This window comes from Centroberyx gerrardi, chromosome 19 (genome assembly GCF_048128805.1).
Source record: "Centroberyx gerrardi isolate f3 chromosome 19, fCenGer3.hap1.cur.20231027, whole genome shotgun sequence".
Classification (NCBI taxonomy): Eukaryota; Metazoa; Chordata; class Actinopteri; order Beryciformes; family Berycidae; genus Centroberyx; species Centroberyx gerrardi.
Window position 1 is genome coordinate 6,296,893 of NC_136015.1, and position 19,625 is coordinate 6,316,517.

At 41.2% G+C, this 19,625-nt stretch overlaps 1 protein-coding gene across 3 annotated transcripts; it reads left to right on the plus strand.

The window, feature by feature from the left end:
- Positions 1 to 1,256: 1,256 nt before the first annotated feature.
- On the plus strand, positions 1,257 to 19,119 carry nt5c1aa (5'-nucleotidase, cytosolic IAa). 3 transcript variants are annotated; one of them, XM_071913357.2, is made up of 7 exons: positions 1,257 to 1,424; positions 6,461 to 6,505; positions 10,491 to 10,658; positions 11,359 to 11,488; positions 15,283 to 15,405; positions 17,721 to 17,905; positions 18,763 to 19,119. In XM_071913357.2, the coding sequence occupies exons 1-7, from the start codon at positions 1,257 to 1,259 to the stop codon at positions 19,117 to 19,119; spliced, it is 1,176 nt and encodes a 391-aa protein (XP_071769458.2). The 3 variants fall into 3 exon arrangements, with proteins under 3 accessions (XP_071769458.2, XP_071769459.2, XP_071769460.1); XM_071913358.2 differs by having other exon boundaries at positions 1,257 to 1,412; XM_071913359.2 differs by lacking the exon at positions 6,461 to 6,505 and having other exon boundaries at positions 1,266 to 1,412.
- The last annotated feature ends 506 nt before the right edge of the window (positions 19,120 to 19,625 follow it).

The window sequence follows — 19,625 nt, forward strand, 5'->3', positions numbered from 1 at the left end:
TATTATACTTACCCATGCCTGCTGCTTTTTCCCTTTCTGGGATTCTCTGACCATTACAGATTACTAACAACTTTATGATGAAATGGAGTGACTACAATGAGAAGAGGAAAGGGAGCTGCACTGCAAAAAATGTCCATTTTAACAAGTCATTTTGTCTCATATCAAGTGTTAACATAAAAAAAAAGACAAATTCTGCGAATGTGGGGTCAGATAATTCCACTTGTTTCCAATGCAGTTTCACTTTTTCACAGTTTCAGGGATTTTAAAATAGAAACTAGTGTCAATTCTTCAATTCTAATTTAATTTCTTTCCAGTGTGTCTGCATATAATCTGCATATTTAAAACTGAGCAGTCCTGTGATCTGCTATCATAATTACAGTAATGGATTTGAAAGCAAGTAGAGACGTGAGGTACGCTTAAGCTTCAAAAGTAGAGCTTCACTGGTAAATGTAATGGAATTAATTTCCCTTCTCATTGTTAAACATGGACTAAGTTATTTAAGAAAGGAAAAAAAGATTTTAAGACTCAATACTAGATTGAATGGCTGAGGATGAAGGATATTTTCTGCTGTGTGGCTGAATGTCCCATGAGCCTCTTGGAGGAACTGCACCGTCATAATGGTCAATGGGCAGAGGAAGGAGGCGGGGCCCTCTGAATAAGGAAGCGAGGCTGTGATTGGCCAGTGGGAGGAGAGAGGGGGATGAAGCCGGGGAGCTGGGAGAGTGAATCAATGGGAGGGAGAAGGAGGGGAGAGGGAGAGAGAGAGAGAGAGAGAGAGAGGACAGTCGGTGGATTGCAGCCTGCAACACACTCACAAAGGACTGCGTCTGTGTGTGTGTGTGACAGTGTGTGTGGATCTGTGTGTGTGGGTATGCATGCATAGCGGAAAGAGACTGTGTGTAGTGTGTGGATAAATTGGACTAGAATGGGTGAGAGAAAGTGTAAATGAGTGTGAGCTTGTTTTGGAACGCTGCCTGGATGCAGTAAGCAACAATCCTCTTGAGGAAAAAGGATACAGACAAGTGGACAGGAGACAGAAGAGTGAACACTTTTGCGCTTCCCACTTGGGCTTGCCTGTTGTCGTTGCACTGGACAGTATCTTGATGAAGGCTATGGACATTTTGATAATTTGCTCACACCGAAAAGTTTTGTCCTGAGTAGAGAGCTGTGGTGTCTTTACCATAAGTAGAGTAGGACAGTGTAGTAAACAGAGGGCACCTTTGGGAGGGAGGGAGCGCAGGGAGGGGGGATTCTCTATGGTGAAGATGAGTCTGGAGCCTGTGCAGGTGATGAGCGGACAGGTCAACGAGCTCCAAGTTGCCCCTTCGTCCAACGGAGACAGCAGAGGACCATGGGAAGAGAAGGAGGAGTTCGACCAGGACCACCTGGGCCTCACCACCAAGCCTAAACCAGTAAGTCTGACTGTCCATTACTCTGTGTCAGTACATCTGTCTAACTTTCTGTCTGTATATTTGACATTTCTTTCTGTCTGTTCTGTCTGTTCTGAGATGGACAGCACTGACTGGCCGATATCCCATTTTTAATAAAAGGCCAACCGATCTGTCAGTTGAACCCTAGTGTGTATGTCCTCTTTCGTCTGAATTGCAATATATTTGACAAGACACAAAGTATTCCCATTGTCTTTGTCCCAAAGTCCCTCTCTTTTGTCCTCCTCTCTCCCTATCTGTCCTGCCCTGTTGATACTCTCACCACATTATTGTTTTGAATGAGATGTTTACATCGCCCACGTGCAGCTTAAAGTGTAGCTCAGAATGGGGGCCAGGGCTAAGGAAGGTCAGCTGATGGTATGTGTGTATGTGTGTGTGTGTGTGTGTGTGTGTTTATGAGGGTATAGGGTTTGCTGTCAACGCTCCTATTACACCTTTCATCCAAACTACACATAATCTTTTAATAACAAATGCAGAAGACAAGACGTCTTATATAAACGTCCATATTGAATCAATGTGTGTAAGAAAGATGAATAATGTGTAGAAGTTTACACACACTATATATTTAAGGGGACTAACACTGAAAAAGCTGCATATTGGACATTTTTTAAAAATCAAAACAATTTACCAAAAAACGCGCTCAACCCTCACTTGGATTTTTCAGTTTCTGACAAATTTTCAGAGAAATATAACAAAAAGGTTGACTTGAATCTGAGCTGACTGAGAGTACTAGACTCACACTGGCAGGGTTTAGCGCTGTTTATAGCATCGCAGGACACCGACATACTTTACAGGACACAGCAGGATTTCCCAGGAATCAAAGGAGGGGGTGTTGGACTGGACTGATTGACCGTGGAAGAGAATTATTACAGTGGAAAAACTGTGACTGAAAAAGAAAGAGAAAGAGCATTTGAGCGAGAAAGTACAAGAACCAAAAAAGGAGATGGAGAGAGATAGAGAATGAGGACAAAAAAGAGAATGAGCGCAGTATTAAATGGCGAGGAGAGTGAGGTGAAGGCAAGGTATGAGAGCTAAAAGTAGCTAAAAGCTGAGTAATCTCTCCTGCTTGAGGATTAGCGCGGCCACTGTGGTGTATCTTCAGGCTGTTAGCATCCACCAGCATGTAGCAGGGACAGTGCTTAACCAGTAATCAAAATATTACTGCATTATGATATGTGACACTCGCCAGATGGACAGACCACAAATACCTCAGTCTACTTTAATCTGCGTCTCTGTGTGCTTGAGTGTTTGTGTGTATGTGTTTGTGTGTGTGTGCAGTATACAGTATGTGAGTGTATGTGTGTGCGTGCCTATGTGTCCACATGTACAGGTACTATATTCAGATTTGAAAGAAAATAATAATAGTATTAGGGTACATGCAGTTATCCATTCTAAATAATGGATCATATAGGAACAGATTAAAGGGCTTTTATGCAGATGAATGTTTTGTGATATTAGATGGTAATGTAATATCACCATTACAGTGGACCCCAGATGCATCCCATGATGCATCTTTCCTGATGATATATAGATCATTTTAAAGATGACAATATCCATACGCTTTATGCACAGCTGGTTACCCAAGAGATCGAATAAAATGGTAACAATGGCTTCTTCCTTTTTTTTTTTTTTTTACGTCATTTGATCACCAATGGGACTAGTGCAGGACTCATTACTCAAAAAAGAAAACATTACTTATTACTTGTTACTTATTTCAAAAGTAATGTCATCACTATGCTTATTACTCCCTGGGAGCAGTAATGTGTTACACTACTTGTTCCGTTATTTTTTTGTTACACCCCCAAATTGGCGATTGCTTCCTCTCTTACCTTTAAAAATCTGATTCCCTCTCCTGTAAATGATCAATGAAAGTCAACTTTTATGCAATTTCTCATCTAAACTGGATAAGAGGTTGACAACCAGTTATGGAAAATGAATTAGAGAATGGGGGTGTTATATGGCTTTGGGATAATTCAACTTCAATCTGATATTGAGAGGGGGTGCTAACAAAAGTGAGGTTATTATCTTTTGATTGGTAACTGTAATATTATTACTGGAATGGGACAATTAACATAAGATTACTAGAATGCGTAACTGTGCAACATGTTACCAGCCAACACTGCATGGGGGATTAGACTTCACTTTCCACCACCACAGTTATGTAAGAGGCCCAGAAAATCAATCAGATATGTGGATCAAAACAATGGCAGAATAAGCACACTACCCCATTACACAGCCTGGAATGTTGACTGTTATCTTCATTTTTTGACCATAACTTTAATATCCTTTATCTCTATCTAGAAGTACAACAACTGTCATGCCACAGTAGATTATGTTTATTGTTATTTAGCTTTTTTTCTTGCATTATTTTCAGTGAAAAATTATTGTTTGACTTATTTGACCAATATGAGTTTTTGAAGGCTGATGCCGATATTTTTGGACTGAAGCAGCCAATAGTCAATATTTTGTTTTTGAGTATTCGATATCTTTAAATCTGACCATTTTTATGCCAAACAACCAAACAAACAAACAAACAAAACTAAAATAAAATAAACAAAAATATAATAGTGTTTCACACAGAATTTATTTGTCATGACACATTAAAACTCTCCATAGAGACCCAGGACAATTATAACAATAATGATAATAAAAAATAATCATGTGGAAACGGATCAAAATGTTACATTAGAATCAGTTCAGGTTAAGGTCTTCCCATAGACAACCAGTGTAGTACTGATCAATCATGCAATGAATATATAATCAAACAAACTGCATCATCTCAGAAGTTGAAGACACACTATTGGCCTTTTATTAAGAATTTGATATTAGCCAGGCGGCTAATATCAAATTCTTAATAAAAGGCCAATATCGGCCTGATATAGGCAAACCATAGGCAAAACAAATATATAGGTCTAACTGTAATCAGGAGTGTCGTTGGTCAACCCCATGCTCGTGTATCACCATATCTGCCAAGGCCTGAACAGACTGCATCACCGCTGGCCTTTTACATATCTATAAATATCACCCCTTCCCCCCACTTGTCACTCTCTACTCTCACCCCTCTCCTCTCCCCACCACTTTCCCTCTGTCCTTTCCCTTTCCGTTGTTTGGAAATCCCTTCCACTTCTCTTCCTTTCATTCGTGGACAGATGGAAGGGATTATTTCACACCCTCAGAAATGTAAATAACAGATGAACTTGTGGCTCTGCAGGAACCAGTGCTGTCCAACTGGGAGAGCTCCAGCAGCATTATTGCACAGTATATTCTCTACCGAATAGGGAAGAGAGGAGAGGAAAAGAATCACACAGGTTCATCATATTTGTGTCTGGTGGACATTCAACATGAGTAAATCATTAGCACTTTAATTTTGAGACATTAGTATGATTACCGTAAACAAACAAGACCATCAACTAAAAGACTGGCAGCCTCTACTGGCCTCTACACTGTATTTTACATTGTGAGCCACCAGGTCGGATTTGGTGGGAAATCTGCTGGATTGCTTTACGGCACAAATCAGGAAGAGGTTCTGTTCTTCCAGAGCAAACCTAGCTAAAACTTTCAGAGTTTCTGGCAATGGCAGATGGTGGAAGGAGTGAAAGGCCGATGAAAAATCACTTCCAACATGTTTATCCTCTAAAAGTGGAGTGACAGGGCAGAGGGGACAAGAAGAAACATCCTCTTTGAGACAGGAAGCAAAGGGGTTTATGGGAAATGCGGTTTTAATTTTGAGAAATATTAGCATGCCAGTTGTATTAACAATACAACTGGCATGAAACCCTACCAATTTGTTTACAGTCATTATACCAAGATATCACAATGAATTTGACAATGATATATTGATGTTTAATAATGCTACACACAGCACCTTTAAATAAAGAAATAAAGACAAATGCATATGTTTAGTTTGCATTCTCAGCATGTTGGCTGATACTTAACCCACAGTGCAGCCCAGTAATGGCAACCAATCAAGATCAGTAATGGCTGTAGTTCTATTCACTTTCCCTTTATACGTTATACAAATCAATAAGTAGGAGGTGACAACAGTTACTGTGGGTTGCTGGGCAGTGGAAGCCCGGGGAACGATGAAGTCCCATAGGTGTGACAGTGGGTGGGAGGCACACTGAGAGAGGGCAGGCCGTTAACACTACCTGTATCAGGTCACTGCGAATAACTGTCCACTAGCACCGGGATTACTTGAGACAGTGTGACACGTTATTCATAGAGTAAACTGACTCTAATGGATAAGCTGCAGCAAAGGTCTGGTACATCTGCGAGGCCGGCTCCGCGCGGCATTTCTAAAGAGCATAGCACACTCTGTGTCCCACTGTAAGCTACTCTATCTTACACAGTGTGATAGAAGTATTTTGAGTTAACCTTTATACCGGGCATGCGCTATATACAACCATCTGTCTTCGTACTGTAGATGATACAGGATGTGGAAACTTAAAAATACTTGAATTGTGTTAGGCACTGCAAAAAAATAAGTCGTCATCAATATGGAAGGCCGTTTGCGCCACCTGTTAAAAGAAAATCCGGCACGTTTTTTTTTTTTTTATTCTCAATATTATGACTGAAACGTTCTCATCAATATCATTTAGTGTCTAATAATTGTGAGATGGTAAGTCCTAATCATGAGATAATATATGAGATGCCCCTCCCCGACTATCTCGTAATTACAAGATAGAAAGTTTCTCATAATTACAAGATACTAAGTCATAATATTGAGAAAAAAATCTCACTTGATTTATTATGTGCCAGATGTTTTTTTAACAGGTGGCGCAAATGGCCTTCCATACATTTAGTCTCAAATTCAGTGTTAAAATTTTATGAGAAAAAATAAGATTTAAAGACTCAGTACCAGAACAAATTAGTTGTTAAGATGCATATTCTTTGCACTGTGCCTTTTACCATCATGAGCGGACTGGATGGACTGTAAATGACGCTCAATTGTAAATGAATGCTCTCTGAATACCAAATGAATAAAAACGAGTTTGAACTGTCATTTTGCTAAGGTGACAGGGAGACGAGTCCGGAAGGTGGAGGGAGGCGTGTTCTTCGTAAGTATGTCCCATCATTCCCGTGCGGGGAGTCAAAGGTTGTTTCCATGGCTACGATCATCACCGCTGCCCTTTCACCTTCTGTTAACCTCTGTGATGGCTGTCTGATGTGTACTGCATGATCCTGGACGCACCCGCTGTACTAACCAAGCCCTTGATTTGACGCATCGTGACGTGTGGTGTCATGTGATATGGTCACAGATAAATGTAAACCTTCTACATCCATATTTTACTGAATTTCTGAAATTGAACTCAAAACTGCATGTTTTTCAAGCTAGAAACAGAGATATGAGGTGATCGGAGATATGAGGTTTTCATCCAACAGCGGCGATATTTTCTTGTTATCGTCCCATTAGATTGTCATTGCCATAGAGTGAGCAAAAGAAGGCAAAGCTACTCATTTTGCCACTTTTTTGCAAATAAGTATTTTCTCCATCCATTTTTATCTTCAGCCTTCTTGGACTGTTTTATGTGTCTTGGACTTCCAGTGTGTAAATTCCCATTGTCTTTTCATCCCCTGGGGAGATTCTCTGTCTCTCTCTGGTGACAAAACACAGCTAGTCTTATCAGTGTGTGGTACAAACACCACCTCTATACATGCCTGTACACACTGCCGTTTGTGGGAAAATCCCGCTGGTAGGTAAAGTGTGTTATGCATTTGTGAAACATTTTGCTTTGTATATTTTCTCCAAAGCCAGATTGCTTGTACTTTTGGAGTTCAGAAGACAAGCTGCACTGTATCCAGTTGTATCAGACACTATATTTCAATCACATGCAGCACGAAGTAATAGGAAGCTTCTATCAGAGCATAACAGCACATATATACTGTATATACTATAATGCATGAGGTACATGTAATATCACTCAGAAAAAAGAATCTGCATGCTTTTTATGTCCACAAGTGTCTCATTGTGTGAACATATTTATTTTAATCCAATTCAATGAGAGCTTTTTTGGCAGGACAGAGGGATTCCATACATTGCCAAAGCAAAAGTAATGCAAAATGAAAAATGAATTATATTCAATATAGAACTACAACAGTAACAAAACACTAAACACAAAAAAAAACACAAAAACACTTAAATATTTACAATGTTATTCCCATTTGTCACCCTGTCTCACCAAGTTAATAGGGAACATTTTGAGGACCGGGGAGATTTTTAAACTATGAATCATTTTGTCAAAGACACAATTTCATCCGACTTAGATGCGGGACAGGATTAGTCCTGCTAACATGTGACGACGCACCGCCCGTCTGTGTGTGTTTATAGGTAAGTAGGTGAGATGTCAGCGGGCAGAGAGGCGTTGTGAGGGAACAGGGCCAAACACAGACAATGGCACAGAGCTAAAGACAGCCTGTGGCCTACTTACCGGGATGCAGCACTTCCACAGCCAGCAGGGCCTGTAAACACACACGCATGTGTCTGAACCCACCGCAAGCAGACAGAGTGGATGAGGACACATATTGACTCCCAGTCACACACAGTTACTCTGTGCTCTGCCCTTCTGCATCTTGTTCTTTTTTTCTTTACTTTTTCCTCACATTTTTATTTGTCTTGTAAAGTAGTCTGTAATGTAATAAATTCTGTATAAATAAATAAAAAAATAGTAATAACAACAACAATAATAATAAATAATGATCTCTATTGTATTATAATTATATATTATATTATTATAATTATTTCAACAGAACATAAAAGCACATACACACAGGCGCATGCGTACACATGTACTTTTAGCAGCACCCATACACATTATGCACACTTGTAAATACACACACACACACCCACAGACAGTTTCCCTGCCCCCCTTTCCCCCTAAATTAGACCCGCCTCCCCCCCCCCCTCACCACCCAGGCATCATCTGAGTTCAGCTGCCCTAACGCTGGCTGCCCCGGTAGGAATGCCACCCTGTCCCGTCCCCGTCCCCCCCACCAACACACACGTTAGGTAACATGAGCACACACACGACGCCACGGTGCCATTTTGAAGCATTCATTTGAATACACGGGGGGACACTGCTGAGGTTAAGCATTAAAGATCACCAGCACACATTCAAACTCACACACACGTCTCACCCCTAGGCCCTCCCACCCCCAAAATCATCACCCTTTTCAGCTCTGAGATCGCATATCCCTGTCCATTTCACACGTCACCGGCCAGACAGGCACACACACACACACACACACACATAGAAACACACACATTGACATACACACTGGGGACCAGAGGGGCAGCTACTTACATAATATCCACTTTCAATTATAGGTATTGAAATAGTATAGTTGCATTGTTACAGTTCATTTTCCATGATAGAAAGCATTTGATTTTCAGAACCAAACTTTGCAAACACAGCTTAGAGTGGAGAATCACTACTGCATATATAACATTACCATATATACATCATAAATCATTACATAGTTTGTAAAAGAGAACGTAGTCTATTATTCTCTACATTTTCTCTGCCCAACCAAAATTGGTGGCTAATTCATAGCTTCACACAAAAGCTATCAGTTGGTCTTGAACGGCCCCATTTGAGTGCTGATCAGTAATGTAAACTCTGGTAAAGTAGCCAGAATCCTTAATGAAATACTGTAAAAGTTCGTTTTTTTTCTTTAAAGTCTGAATGTAGATACTCATGACGGTGCAAACAAAATGCACTCAAACAGTTGTAGTGCATTATATTCCTGCAAATTGGAAAATGGGAGGTCATGTGGCCCTGCAGGCACAGTCCTCTCACTGCGTCACCATGCATTTCCCACGATTAGACATGACACCGCTCTGCTAATGATAGATCCCATAACAACAAATAGCAAGCGTGACAACGATTCAAATCTGGGCGACGACCGCTCGCATGAAGCCACTTGTTTTGATTGGAGCTGGCATGTGTAAAATGCCCAGCATGCATTGTGATAAGATCTATTTCTTTTTTATAAAGTTGTAAAAACCTTTTTTCTGCATCCAAAAAAAGTTTTTATGATGTTGCCCCATTAGTTCCTAGTAAAAATGTTTCAGCAACACTTGTGCACACACAGTAAAAATGAAGCATTCAAAGAATTAATGGCAGGGACTTGGCTTGCCCTTGACTGTGCAGCTTCTTCCCTCTTGCGTATTGTTTTCCCGTTCATCACCACCATTCACCAGTGTGTCAGGTTTCAAGTGTCATCTCCACCATCTTGACCTCCAACAATGATTTGGTGTGTCACAATTCAGTTTGTTTTTTATTCTGGGAAATAAATTCTTTATGTGCAATACTGTAGGTATTACATATGGGCAGGATTGGTCAATTTTTTGATATTGCAATATTTTATCAACTATAAATTGATTAATTCATTATATGGTTAATTTAATTTAATTTATATGTTTGTATATATACTCTGTTTTACCAACCATTTAGCTATTCATCAGAATGAAACAGGAAAGTGCCTTCTGACTTTATCCACTGAGAAAAAGTGCTATAACTGATATGCAAAATCACACAATTTTTATGAAATACTAGATAATTTTAATATGTTAATACCAAAATAAATGTCACAATACAAAAGGTGATTGTATTTGTGTCCATATTCAGCAAATGACCTGAGGTGATTAAAGAATAATTGAATGCAACTAAAACCTCACACCAAAATATTAGTTCACAGCACTGTGTTCATTTTCAGGAGCATGGTGTGATCTAGCTTTATGAATCAATATTAATGAATTCCACTTGTCCAGGTCAGTGCAGTTGGAGTTCCACATTCATATTGATGCATCACTACTTATTTACACACATTTCTAACTGGTGTTCCCATTTGACTGAGGTTGGTGACAGATGTGTTAAGAAGTCTCCCATTTGCCCAACACCTTTCACTTCTCCTTCCTTTGTATATTCCACCCAACCTCTCATTGGGTCAACACTGTTTACCCTCACTCCTCCACCCATCTTCCTTCTTTTCCTTTTTTCTCCCTCACGTTATTCTCTCTCTTTCCTACTTGCTTGTCTGCAGCCCAAGCCGGAGAATGCGGTGACCATCGCCGTCTCTTCCCGGGTGCTGTTTCGAACGGAGCGTGAGCAGAAGGTGTTTGAGCAGAAAGGGGTGGAGGAGTATCTCCGCTACCAAGTGGAACATGAGAACGAGCCCTTCGCTCCCGGACCCGCTTTCCCCTTCGTCAAGGTCAAAGACACCTCCGGATATCTGTATATTCTGTGTTGTACACAAACACACTCTTACAGACACACAGCCACATTACAAGAAGAAGTCCAGAAGTCAAAAATGTAACAATCTAGCTCTCCTGACAGGTTCACACAAGCAATTCATGTCAATGACACACAAAAAATAATTAACATTCTACTAGTATGGGTTTATGAAAGCTGATACCGATATTTTTGGATTGAAGCTGCTGATAGGCAATATTCATGCCTATATTTAATAGGGTTAAAGTTAAACCATTAAAGAGCAGAGCAGAGCCAGAGATACCAACCCAGTTTTCAAGACGACCTAAGAGAATATCATGATTGACAGTGTCAAATGCTGCGCTCAACTCTAAAAGAACTAAAATAGAGCAATGCCCTGCATCTGCAGTTAAAATGAGGTCATTAGTCAGTAAAAGGAGGTCATTAGTCACTTTAGCAAAGTCACTGTATTTGTCACTGTAGCCAAACAAACTGCATCATATCCATCATATCACTGACTGGCTGATATCTGATTTGGTTTTTAATGAAAGGTCAATATCGGCCCAATATATCGGCAAACCAATATATCTGTCTAACCCTAGTTGACATGCACACTGTATGTTGTCACATGTTGTCTTTTTGCTGATGTCCTGAGCTTCATCTGAGCCGACTGTTGATGCTCCCTTGCTGTGTCCCGACAGGCTCTAGAGGCGGTGAACACTCGCCTGCGGGAGCTGTACCCGCAAAGCGAAGAGCTGTTTGATATCGTTCTGGTGACGTACAACCACGCCCACGTAGGGATCCGCCTCATCAACACCATCAACCATCACAGTGAGTCTCTCAAGCATTGTTATTGAGTCTTAAAATCTTATTTTTCTTAGAACAAGAGGAGAGATCTGCCAATGGGGTGAGATCATTTCTAGTGTTTCTGAAGTATTTTCACCCATTTTGAGAATCTTCTTGAAACAAGTGACAATATCTTGAAATAAGGCATCACTCCACTAGCATCAAATGTCTCTTGATTCAGTAACATCTTTGAAACAAGTTGATTTGCATTGTGGACACTTGAAATGATTGTACTCTGTTGACAGAATTCTTGATTTGTTCTAAAGCTGCAGAAGGCCATTTTGCGGCCCTAAGTGGTAGCGAGAGAAAACTGGTGTGATTTTTAGAAATTTTCTTTATCCATCGCATAATCGCATAATGTGACATCGGTAAACTGCGTACTCCTTGGACCTAAAGTTCTTCCTGTAGTGGCTGGTGGGATTGGAGATGGCAAAAAAAAAATCTTGTGGCAGGAGGTTCAACGTTGATGAGTCCAGCTTTCTCTGGATGGAGTGATTGCTCACTGCTGTTTAGCAGAGAGTTTTGTAGTTCACACTAAAGTTTCAATTCGTGTGCGTAGAGAAGATTTCCTGCCAGTGAACACACCTGACAAATGAATTTCATTTGGGCAAATAGGGAAAATCTTCGGGGTATCATTTAGTTGGATGGTACGCTCTTCAATGGAATGAGATAATTCCTGCCGGTCAGCATTCCGAAACTGACGTAGGCTCAGCTGAGGTACAAACAACAAAGTGTGTGATCATTTTCATCCTTCCCAGGAAAATTTCACTGACCCTATGAGGACATCTTCATCACAGGCTAGCCACTTCCTGCTCAGCTCTTGGGATGTTCTCAAATGCTCAAACAGATCTTCACCAGAGATTTTCTCCTGTGGGACACAAGAATAATTCCAGAGGCTTGAAGTTGGTCCGAACAAAAACAGGTCCGAGCAGAGTAGCCAAAGCAGCACAAGGGGTTCCAGATGCTTCCATGGTGGCTCTCTGCATGAGGGGCCGAACACATGAAACGCTCCCCTGACCTCCGACCAGTCGTAGAGAAACAAACCAACAAGCCCAAGGAAAACACGGCTTCTCTGATGTCGAAGAGATAGGAGTTTGTCCAGCAGTATTCCTAGCATTGGGTCGTCGTGGGTGGCATTGGGTATACAACACAGTAATACAAGATGATTGAGAGGGAGGAACATTTACTTGCACCCTAGCTTTTCACATTTGAAACTGAATATGGGTACAAATGAGTCTCAACATTGTCACTTTGTCTTGGAGAAACATTTATGTACGCATTTATCACTCATCATATGCTTAGACTGTAGCTATTTTTAACACAGCTGACAAAGTATAGAATTTCCATCCTTATTCAGTCACAGTATTTGCATTTGGACGACTATGCAGTCAGAGCCTAAATAGCGAGGAATTGCAAATGATAAGCGTGCTGCAAGCAATTTCATGCATCTACTTTGTATGTATAAATCATAAAACCCAAGGACTCAAATGACTGGCAGGGTCTGTTATGTGCTCTACTGCTCATGTCATTACATGAAGCCTCAAGATGAAATTGCCTCTGCCATAGGACACTATGGAAATCAGATTCCCAAACACTTAATTTGCCATTTACAAAATATGCCTAGGAGTATGTCTTGATGATATTGGTGTAGGGGTATGTAGTAACATACAGTAGATACATATTGGCACACATGGACAGCACAATGGACAGTTACAATAGACAGTAGACTACACATATTCTACATGGACACATACCTAGCCTGTACTGTGCTCATCTTAAGAGGTACTGCTGTGAGAGAAATGTTAAACTGAACCTTGAAGCTAGTCATCCTTTGATGTGAAAACAGTATCTGCTCAGTCCTGCTGAGTTCCAAGTGTCCTTTCCTATTACCATGCTTCAGATCCTCTGCACAAGTAAATAAATAAATCACATAATGATAGATGATAAGAAAACACCAATGGAGGAAAAAAAAGGACACAAAGACATCAATGATGAGGACGTCCCCCCCCCACCCCCACCCCCCCACCCCCCCTTCAAGTGATTCCCACGCTCCAGTACCCGTCGTAAAGGGAAGGACAGATCGTGAGGTTTGAGATGATGAGGTACAGCGCAGCGCGGGGGTCAAACCCACCAGAACCTGACTACAAAGCAAAATAAACCATTTAGGAAAACTGTTGAGGACGGCTGGTTCTTTGAATGATAAAGAGCTCTCTCAGGGGTCTCAGAGAGCAACTCTTTCCCTCTGTCTGTTTTTGTTCCTGTCTTCGTCTCCGTCTGCCTGCCGTCAGTGTGTATATTTGTCTGGTTATCTCCGTCTTCGCATGTCGTACTGCTTGTCCACACTGCAAGCAACTTGGTTGATGGGTCGCTTTATTCTGACTGATTATGGGCGGTGTGAGAGGCTCTTTTTGCTTCGTTCCTTGGATTTGCTGTTGCTGCAGTTTGAGTTTCTCTTTTCTTTGTCTGTTCAGCCATGGTGGCTATCACTGCTCATGTTAACAACCCAGTTCTTCTTCTATTTATTCCAAACAAACTGGAAACATAAAACGCATCAAACCAAAATGGGTGAATGGGTGAATCTAGGGTGGGACATTCTTCTCTGTCGCAGCCCCAAGTCCTGATTTAGGCTGATAAGACGGGTGTATTTTTACATGTAATCTTGCCTAGAGCAGCTTTAAACAAATGCCTCAACCTTGCAGCCTCACTTCACTGTATCTGCTCATCTATCTCTCACCACTGGTAACCTTCTCCTTCACTTACAGTTTCTCCATCAATCTCAGGTGTCCTCCTGTCATCCAGCCTCTCCCATTCAATTGTCACCTTCATCCCCACACAAACTCATTCAATCACTTTCCCATTCCCTTCTCCACATACTCTATTGCTTCTGACACAAAACCATTATTTTACTCTTTTGCACTTTATAACACAGTCCCTCACCTCCTCCTCCTCCGCCTCTCTCCTCCTTCATAAATATCAGGTCATCTTTCCTGAGGGGCAAAGATATAATCCACAGCTCTGTAATCGTGTATCTAATTACCTAATATCAGTCTCCTCTCATTCTCCTCATGGTCTCTCTCAACTGCTCTTTAGATCAGGCCAGAGCAGTGCATTAAGAGATAGCCATGCCCAGCCAAAATGCAAACAGACACTTTCCCACCAGTCTTAGATCCTGACCTACACAGCTCCCCCTCCTCCACCTCTTTAGCCCCTTAAGTTCCCCCTCTTGGACCCTCTCCACCTCTGAAGTGCTCCTAAGTTTATCCTCGCTTCTCCCCTCTCCCCTCCACTTCACCTCCTATGACTCCCCAGCTTTCTAATTGCGAAATCCACAACAGATTCAGAGCCACGGTGATGTCCCGTTTGCTTCCATTCCCTCCTCAGTCCCCACCTTAAAAAAGGCATTTATAAAGGAAAGTGCAGGCAGTGATGCAGGTACTGATCTGTGTCAGTCTCATTTTGGTGTTGTGATGGACAAATACTTGACAAAGAAACACATTATTTGTCATTATTTATGCAATACATGTTTTTCCATCTTTATTTATTGCATAATTTCTTCATTGACAAAAAAATTATTTCCACTTCAAGTGAGCATAACCATTTTTTTTGCCATTTCCATTGAGCTTTTCTAATGCGATACATCATAATTTGAATAAAAAATACTTGGATGGAAATCCAGATTACATATGCTGATGTTCAGAACAGACCCAGGCTAGTGTTGCAGCCTTCAGGTGAACAGAATAAGACTAAAAGCACTGTTGTGTTGTTCCTGTCGTCTCCAGACCTGTTCATCGAGAGGTTTTGCATGACGGGGGGAAGCAGTCCTATTGGCTACCTGAAGGCCTGGCACACCAACCTCTACCTGTCTGCTGATGCTGAGAAGGTCCGGGAGGCGCTGGCTGAAGGTGAGCAAGAAAGGTGCATACAACACATATTTGAACACACACATTCATACACAAAGTGTTGAGGAGGCTGATTTGAAAGTCTAGTTTTGCAAGATACCAGTTACTTCACAATGAAAGAAGCTGAACTACTGTACAGCAGAGCTATCCTCAAGAGAAATATAGTTTTGTTTACTAAAGTTATTTAGAAAAAGTACTTTGTAAAAAATGATCTTATCTACATCTGCAATGATGTTATCACAGGAAGAACTGCAAGCAACATTAACTTTCTTTCTTTCCTTCTTTCCTTCTTCACGTTACATTTTCTCTCAGTCTGGACCTGAACCCAAAACAAACAACTCAATTTGGTTTTTCACAGCAAAAAGTGGAAGGCCTGTTAACTCTCTGTTGTATGTAAACCTAAAGTAAAGAAATAAGAAAAAAATGTAACATCTCTAGTTAAACTACTACTGAAAATACTACCCAACACTGTACACATACACGCACGCACGCACACACACACACACACACTTGCACCATGGTGCAGCCAGTACAAATTCTATCATTCATTTTCTATCCTGTTTGCATAATGAATAGCAATGATTGACATCCTCCCCAACGCTGCAGTGAAATTACCATAAATCAGCATATTAATAATTTTCTGTACGTTTTCTTGACGAGTTTCTCTGCATCATGGGATATCAATGCTGAAGGGAATACTAGAGGGCAATACAGTGACATCCCATTTAGGAATTCACATGACATTATGTGACATTATTAAGACGTACAATAAGGCGCCGTGTTGCTCCACTGGCACGGTGCTAAAGACAGAACAAATATAAAAGTGAATTTTGCGGGGCTTGTGCTGAGAACCGCTTCTGTAAGTTTAAATTTCATGCTCCAAGATTATTGCTGTCAGAAAGGAAGAGCCAAAGTACCAAAGTAGACCAGACTAAGAATAGACGGATGTGCTTGCAACCAAAACAAACCCAAAATCCTGCAGAGCCACTAGGACTTTGTTCCAAAAGGAGGCACAACAGGACGGATTAAACCGGGTCACACTTTATGTGGATAGTCCAATGTTGATACTCCACTTCCCATCAAGTGACTGTAAAGTGTCACTAATGAGTCTGCTGAGTTTCAAGTGATACTCATAATCGTGTGAAAAGTAGTTTATAGATATTCAACGTCTGGAATGTCTAGAATCTCTGAGCTTTTATACTCAGCTAAGCTTCATTTTCCAGCAATGATAACCAATCAGAAACAGCTAAGAAAGAGAATTTACACATCATATACAGTAATTGAGTTTTTCTACTATAGCCCTTTAAGTATAAAATAGCATTTGATATCAATGCTGGAGTGTGTGTGGGTGTGTGTGGGAGTGGAGTGGTGAGGTAAAATGAACTGGAGCGCTGAATGAACATACAAGTGACTTCAAGGACTTTCTGCATGTGACACGCAAGCTTAATGCCACTTATGCAATGACTCAACAGGAAGCCCCCCCCCCACCCACCCACCCACACACACACACACACACACACACACACACACGCACACACACACACACACACACACACACACACACTGGGCGGGAGAAACTGTCCCTGACATTTTACTTGAAAAGCCTCAATTAATAGCTCAGCCATTTATAAATACGTACTGTAGTTATCGGAAATATCTGTTCCAAGTATTGTCATGGCATTAGAACTGCAAGGACTTTAATAAAAACATTCCTAGTTTGTTCTATGTATTTCTATTCTTCTTTAACACTAAAATACTCCAGTAAAAATAAAAGTCCTGCATTCAAAAAAGTAAAAATATGGAAGTATTAGCAGTAAAATGTATTGAAGTATCAAAAGTTAAAGTACTCATTCTGAACAGTTACATTTTTGATGCATTAACCTGTAAGAAGTATTTTAATGTTGTCGGTCTAACTGCTCCATATACTGTTGTGTAGTTTAAACTCTATTAACTCTTAACTATGCATCATATTTTAGGAGCTTATCGTATGTTTTGCATGTAAAACCTTATTCTGAAAAGTAACTACAGCATTCAGATAAATGTAGTAGAGTAAAAAGGTACAATATTTCCCTAACCCTAAGTATAAAGTCTCACAAAATGGAAATACTCAAGTAAAGTGCCAGTACCTCCAAATTGTACATAAGTACAGTACTTGAGTAAATGTACTTTGTTTACTCTACTTTCTACCTCTGCTTTTAACCTGAGGCATTTCCGTAGCATGCATCATGGTCTGTTTGACTTTGAGCACTCTGAGCACCGCTGTGTCCGTGATGTTATGATATCTCTGTGTTATGATATCTCTGTCTCTCTGTGTGCAGGCATCGCAGCAGCCACCATGTTCATGCCAGAGAAGCTGACAGAGGTGTCTGAGTCACAGCTGAGGGTGGCGTTCGACGGAGACGCCGTCCTCTTCTCCGATGAGTCAGAGCGCATCTTCAAGGCCCACGGACTGGACAAGTTCTTTGAGCATGAGAGGGAAAATGAGGACACACTACTGGATCATGTATGTAGTGTTGGTGCTCTGTGTCATTGTGCATTCTCATTGTGCATTCTCTCTCTTGTCTTTACTTATATCAGTAGCAAATGTGCTGGCATCATGTATACCTCATATTTTATTACTTTAGGCGAGGCAATCAGCAAAGATCTCAGCAAGGGTTAGATCACTTTCTATTCTGTCCTGTGTTATTTATAATTAATAAACTAAAAATATCAACAAAAAATAAAAAAAATATAATTAAAAGAAATAATAAACTGCCAATAACAAAAATGTTTATTTGATACATGTAGCAACTGATGATGTAATAACTGCCAGAAAATGTAATAACATGTTAAAATGTCATAAAATGGATCAATTGATTATTCTAAGAATAAATTCTGCTAATGATATGATATATAGTGATCAAAAAGCATTGGAATTCAGACTGTGGATTGGTGCATTGTTCTGTCAGACTGCATGCAATTTTGCAAAGTTAGCAGTTGGCTGACTAGGCTGCAGACTGGGATACATTTACAACCTTGGAAAAAATGTACATAATGTACATCCCTCAAACATGTACATAATAGTGTCCAATAGAAGTTTGCTTGTGCTAAATGCAAACAAAGATGTGCCATGACAAGTTAATAGCCACCTAAACAACACAGGACACAGTGGCCACCTAATGGTAGAAGACCCTCATTATACAGGACAAGATACTAAACTACACAGGAGAGGACACAGAAATGGACAGAACAGGGCACAAAGGACATGAAACAGGACACAGCAGCTACATAGTGCTACAGGGCGCTCTTCACGGGACGAGACACTGCACAGGACAGCACACAAAATGATCTAACCCTGTTTCTCCTCCTCCGCTCTTGCAGGGGCCTCTGAAGGGCTTCCTGGAGGCACTGGGGAAGCTCCAGAAAAAGTTCTATGCCAAGGGCCACCGTCTGGACTGTCCCATCCGCACCTACCTGGTCACGGCCCGCAGCGCAGCCAGCTCCGGGATCCGGGCGCTGAAGACGCTGAGGGCCTGGGGCTTGGAGATCGACGAGGCCCTGTTCCTGGCCGGTGCGCCCAAGGGCCCCATGCTGGAGAAGATCAGGCCTCACATCTACTTTGACGACCAGATGTTCCACGTGGAGGGAGCGGCGGAGATGGGCACCATCGCTGCCCACGTGCCCTACGGCATTGCACAGAAACATCCCCGCAAAAAGAGCGCCGATGTGGGGAAGTAAAGGACTTTGGATGCATAGACATCCGGCCTGAACTGGGAAACAGAGAGAGAGATGGAGGGATGGGATGAAGACACAGATCTTAAAGGGGAGAGAGAGTCATGGAATGAGAGGTTTGGGGTGGGGGGAAAGATGAACTTGTACTGTAAAGTATGTGGGAATGCATCATTTCCATAATGTAGCAATCATTTTTGTCTGTTTGTTTTATCACAATGTCCAAGCTATCAGGTTAGGAACTAGATAAAGGTCTGGATAGAGGTCAAGTAGAGGTCTGGAACCTGAGATGACCTGGATGCCAAGTGTCCCTCAGCTTTACATTTCCTCAGTCTACAGACTACGGCTCTGAATGGACTCACTGTTTTATCAAATCTATAGGATTTTCAAAGGCGTTCGATCGCCATGGTGACCTCACTCTGTTTCTCTCACTACTGTTTGTCTTCATATTGACAGAAGACGTCTCTTCATGAATGATTGGTGTTTGAGGTGACCGGCTGAATGGCTTCACATGA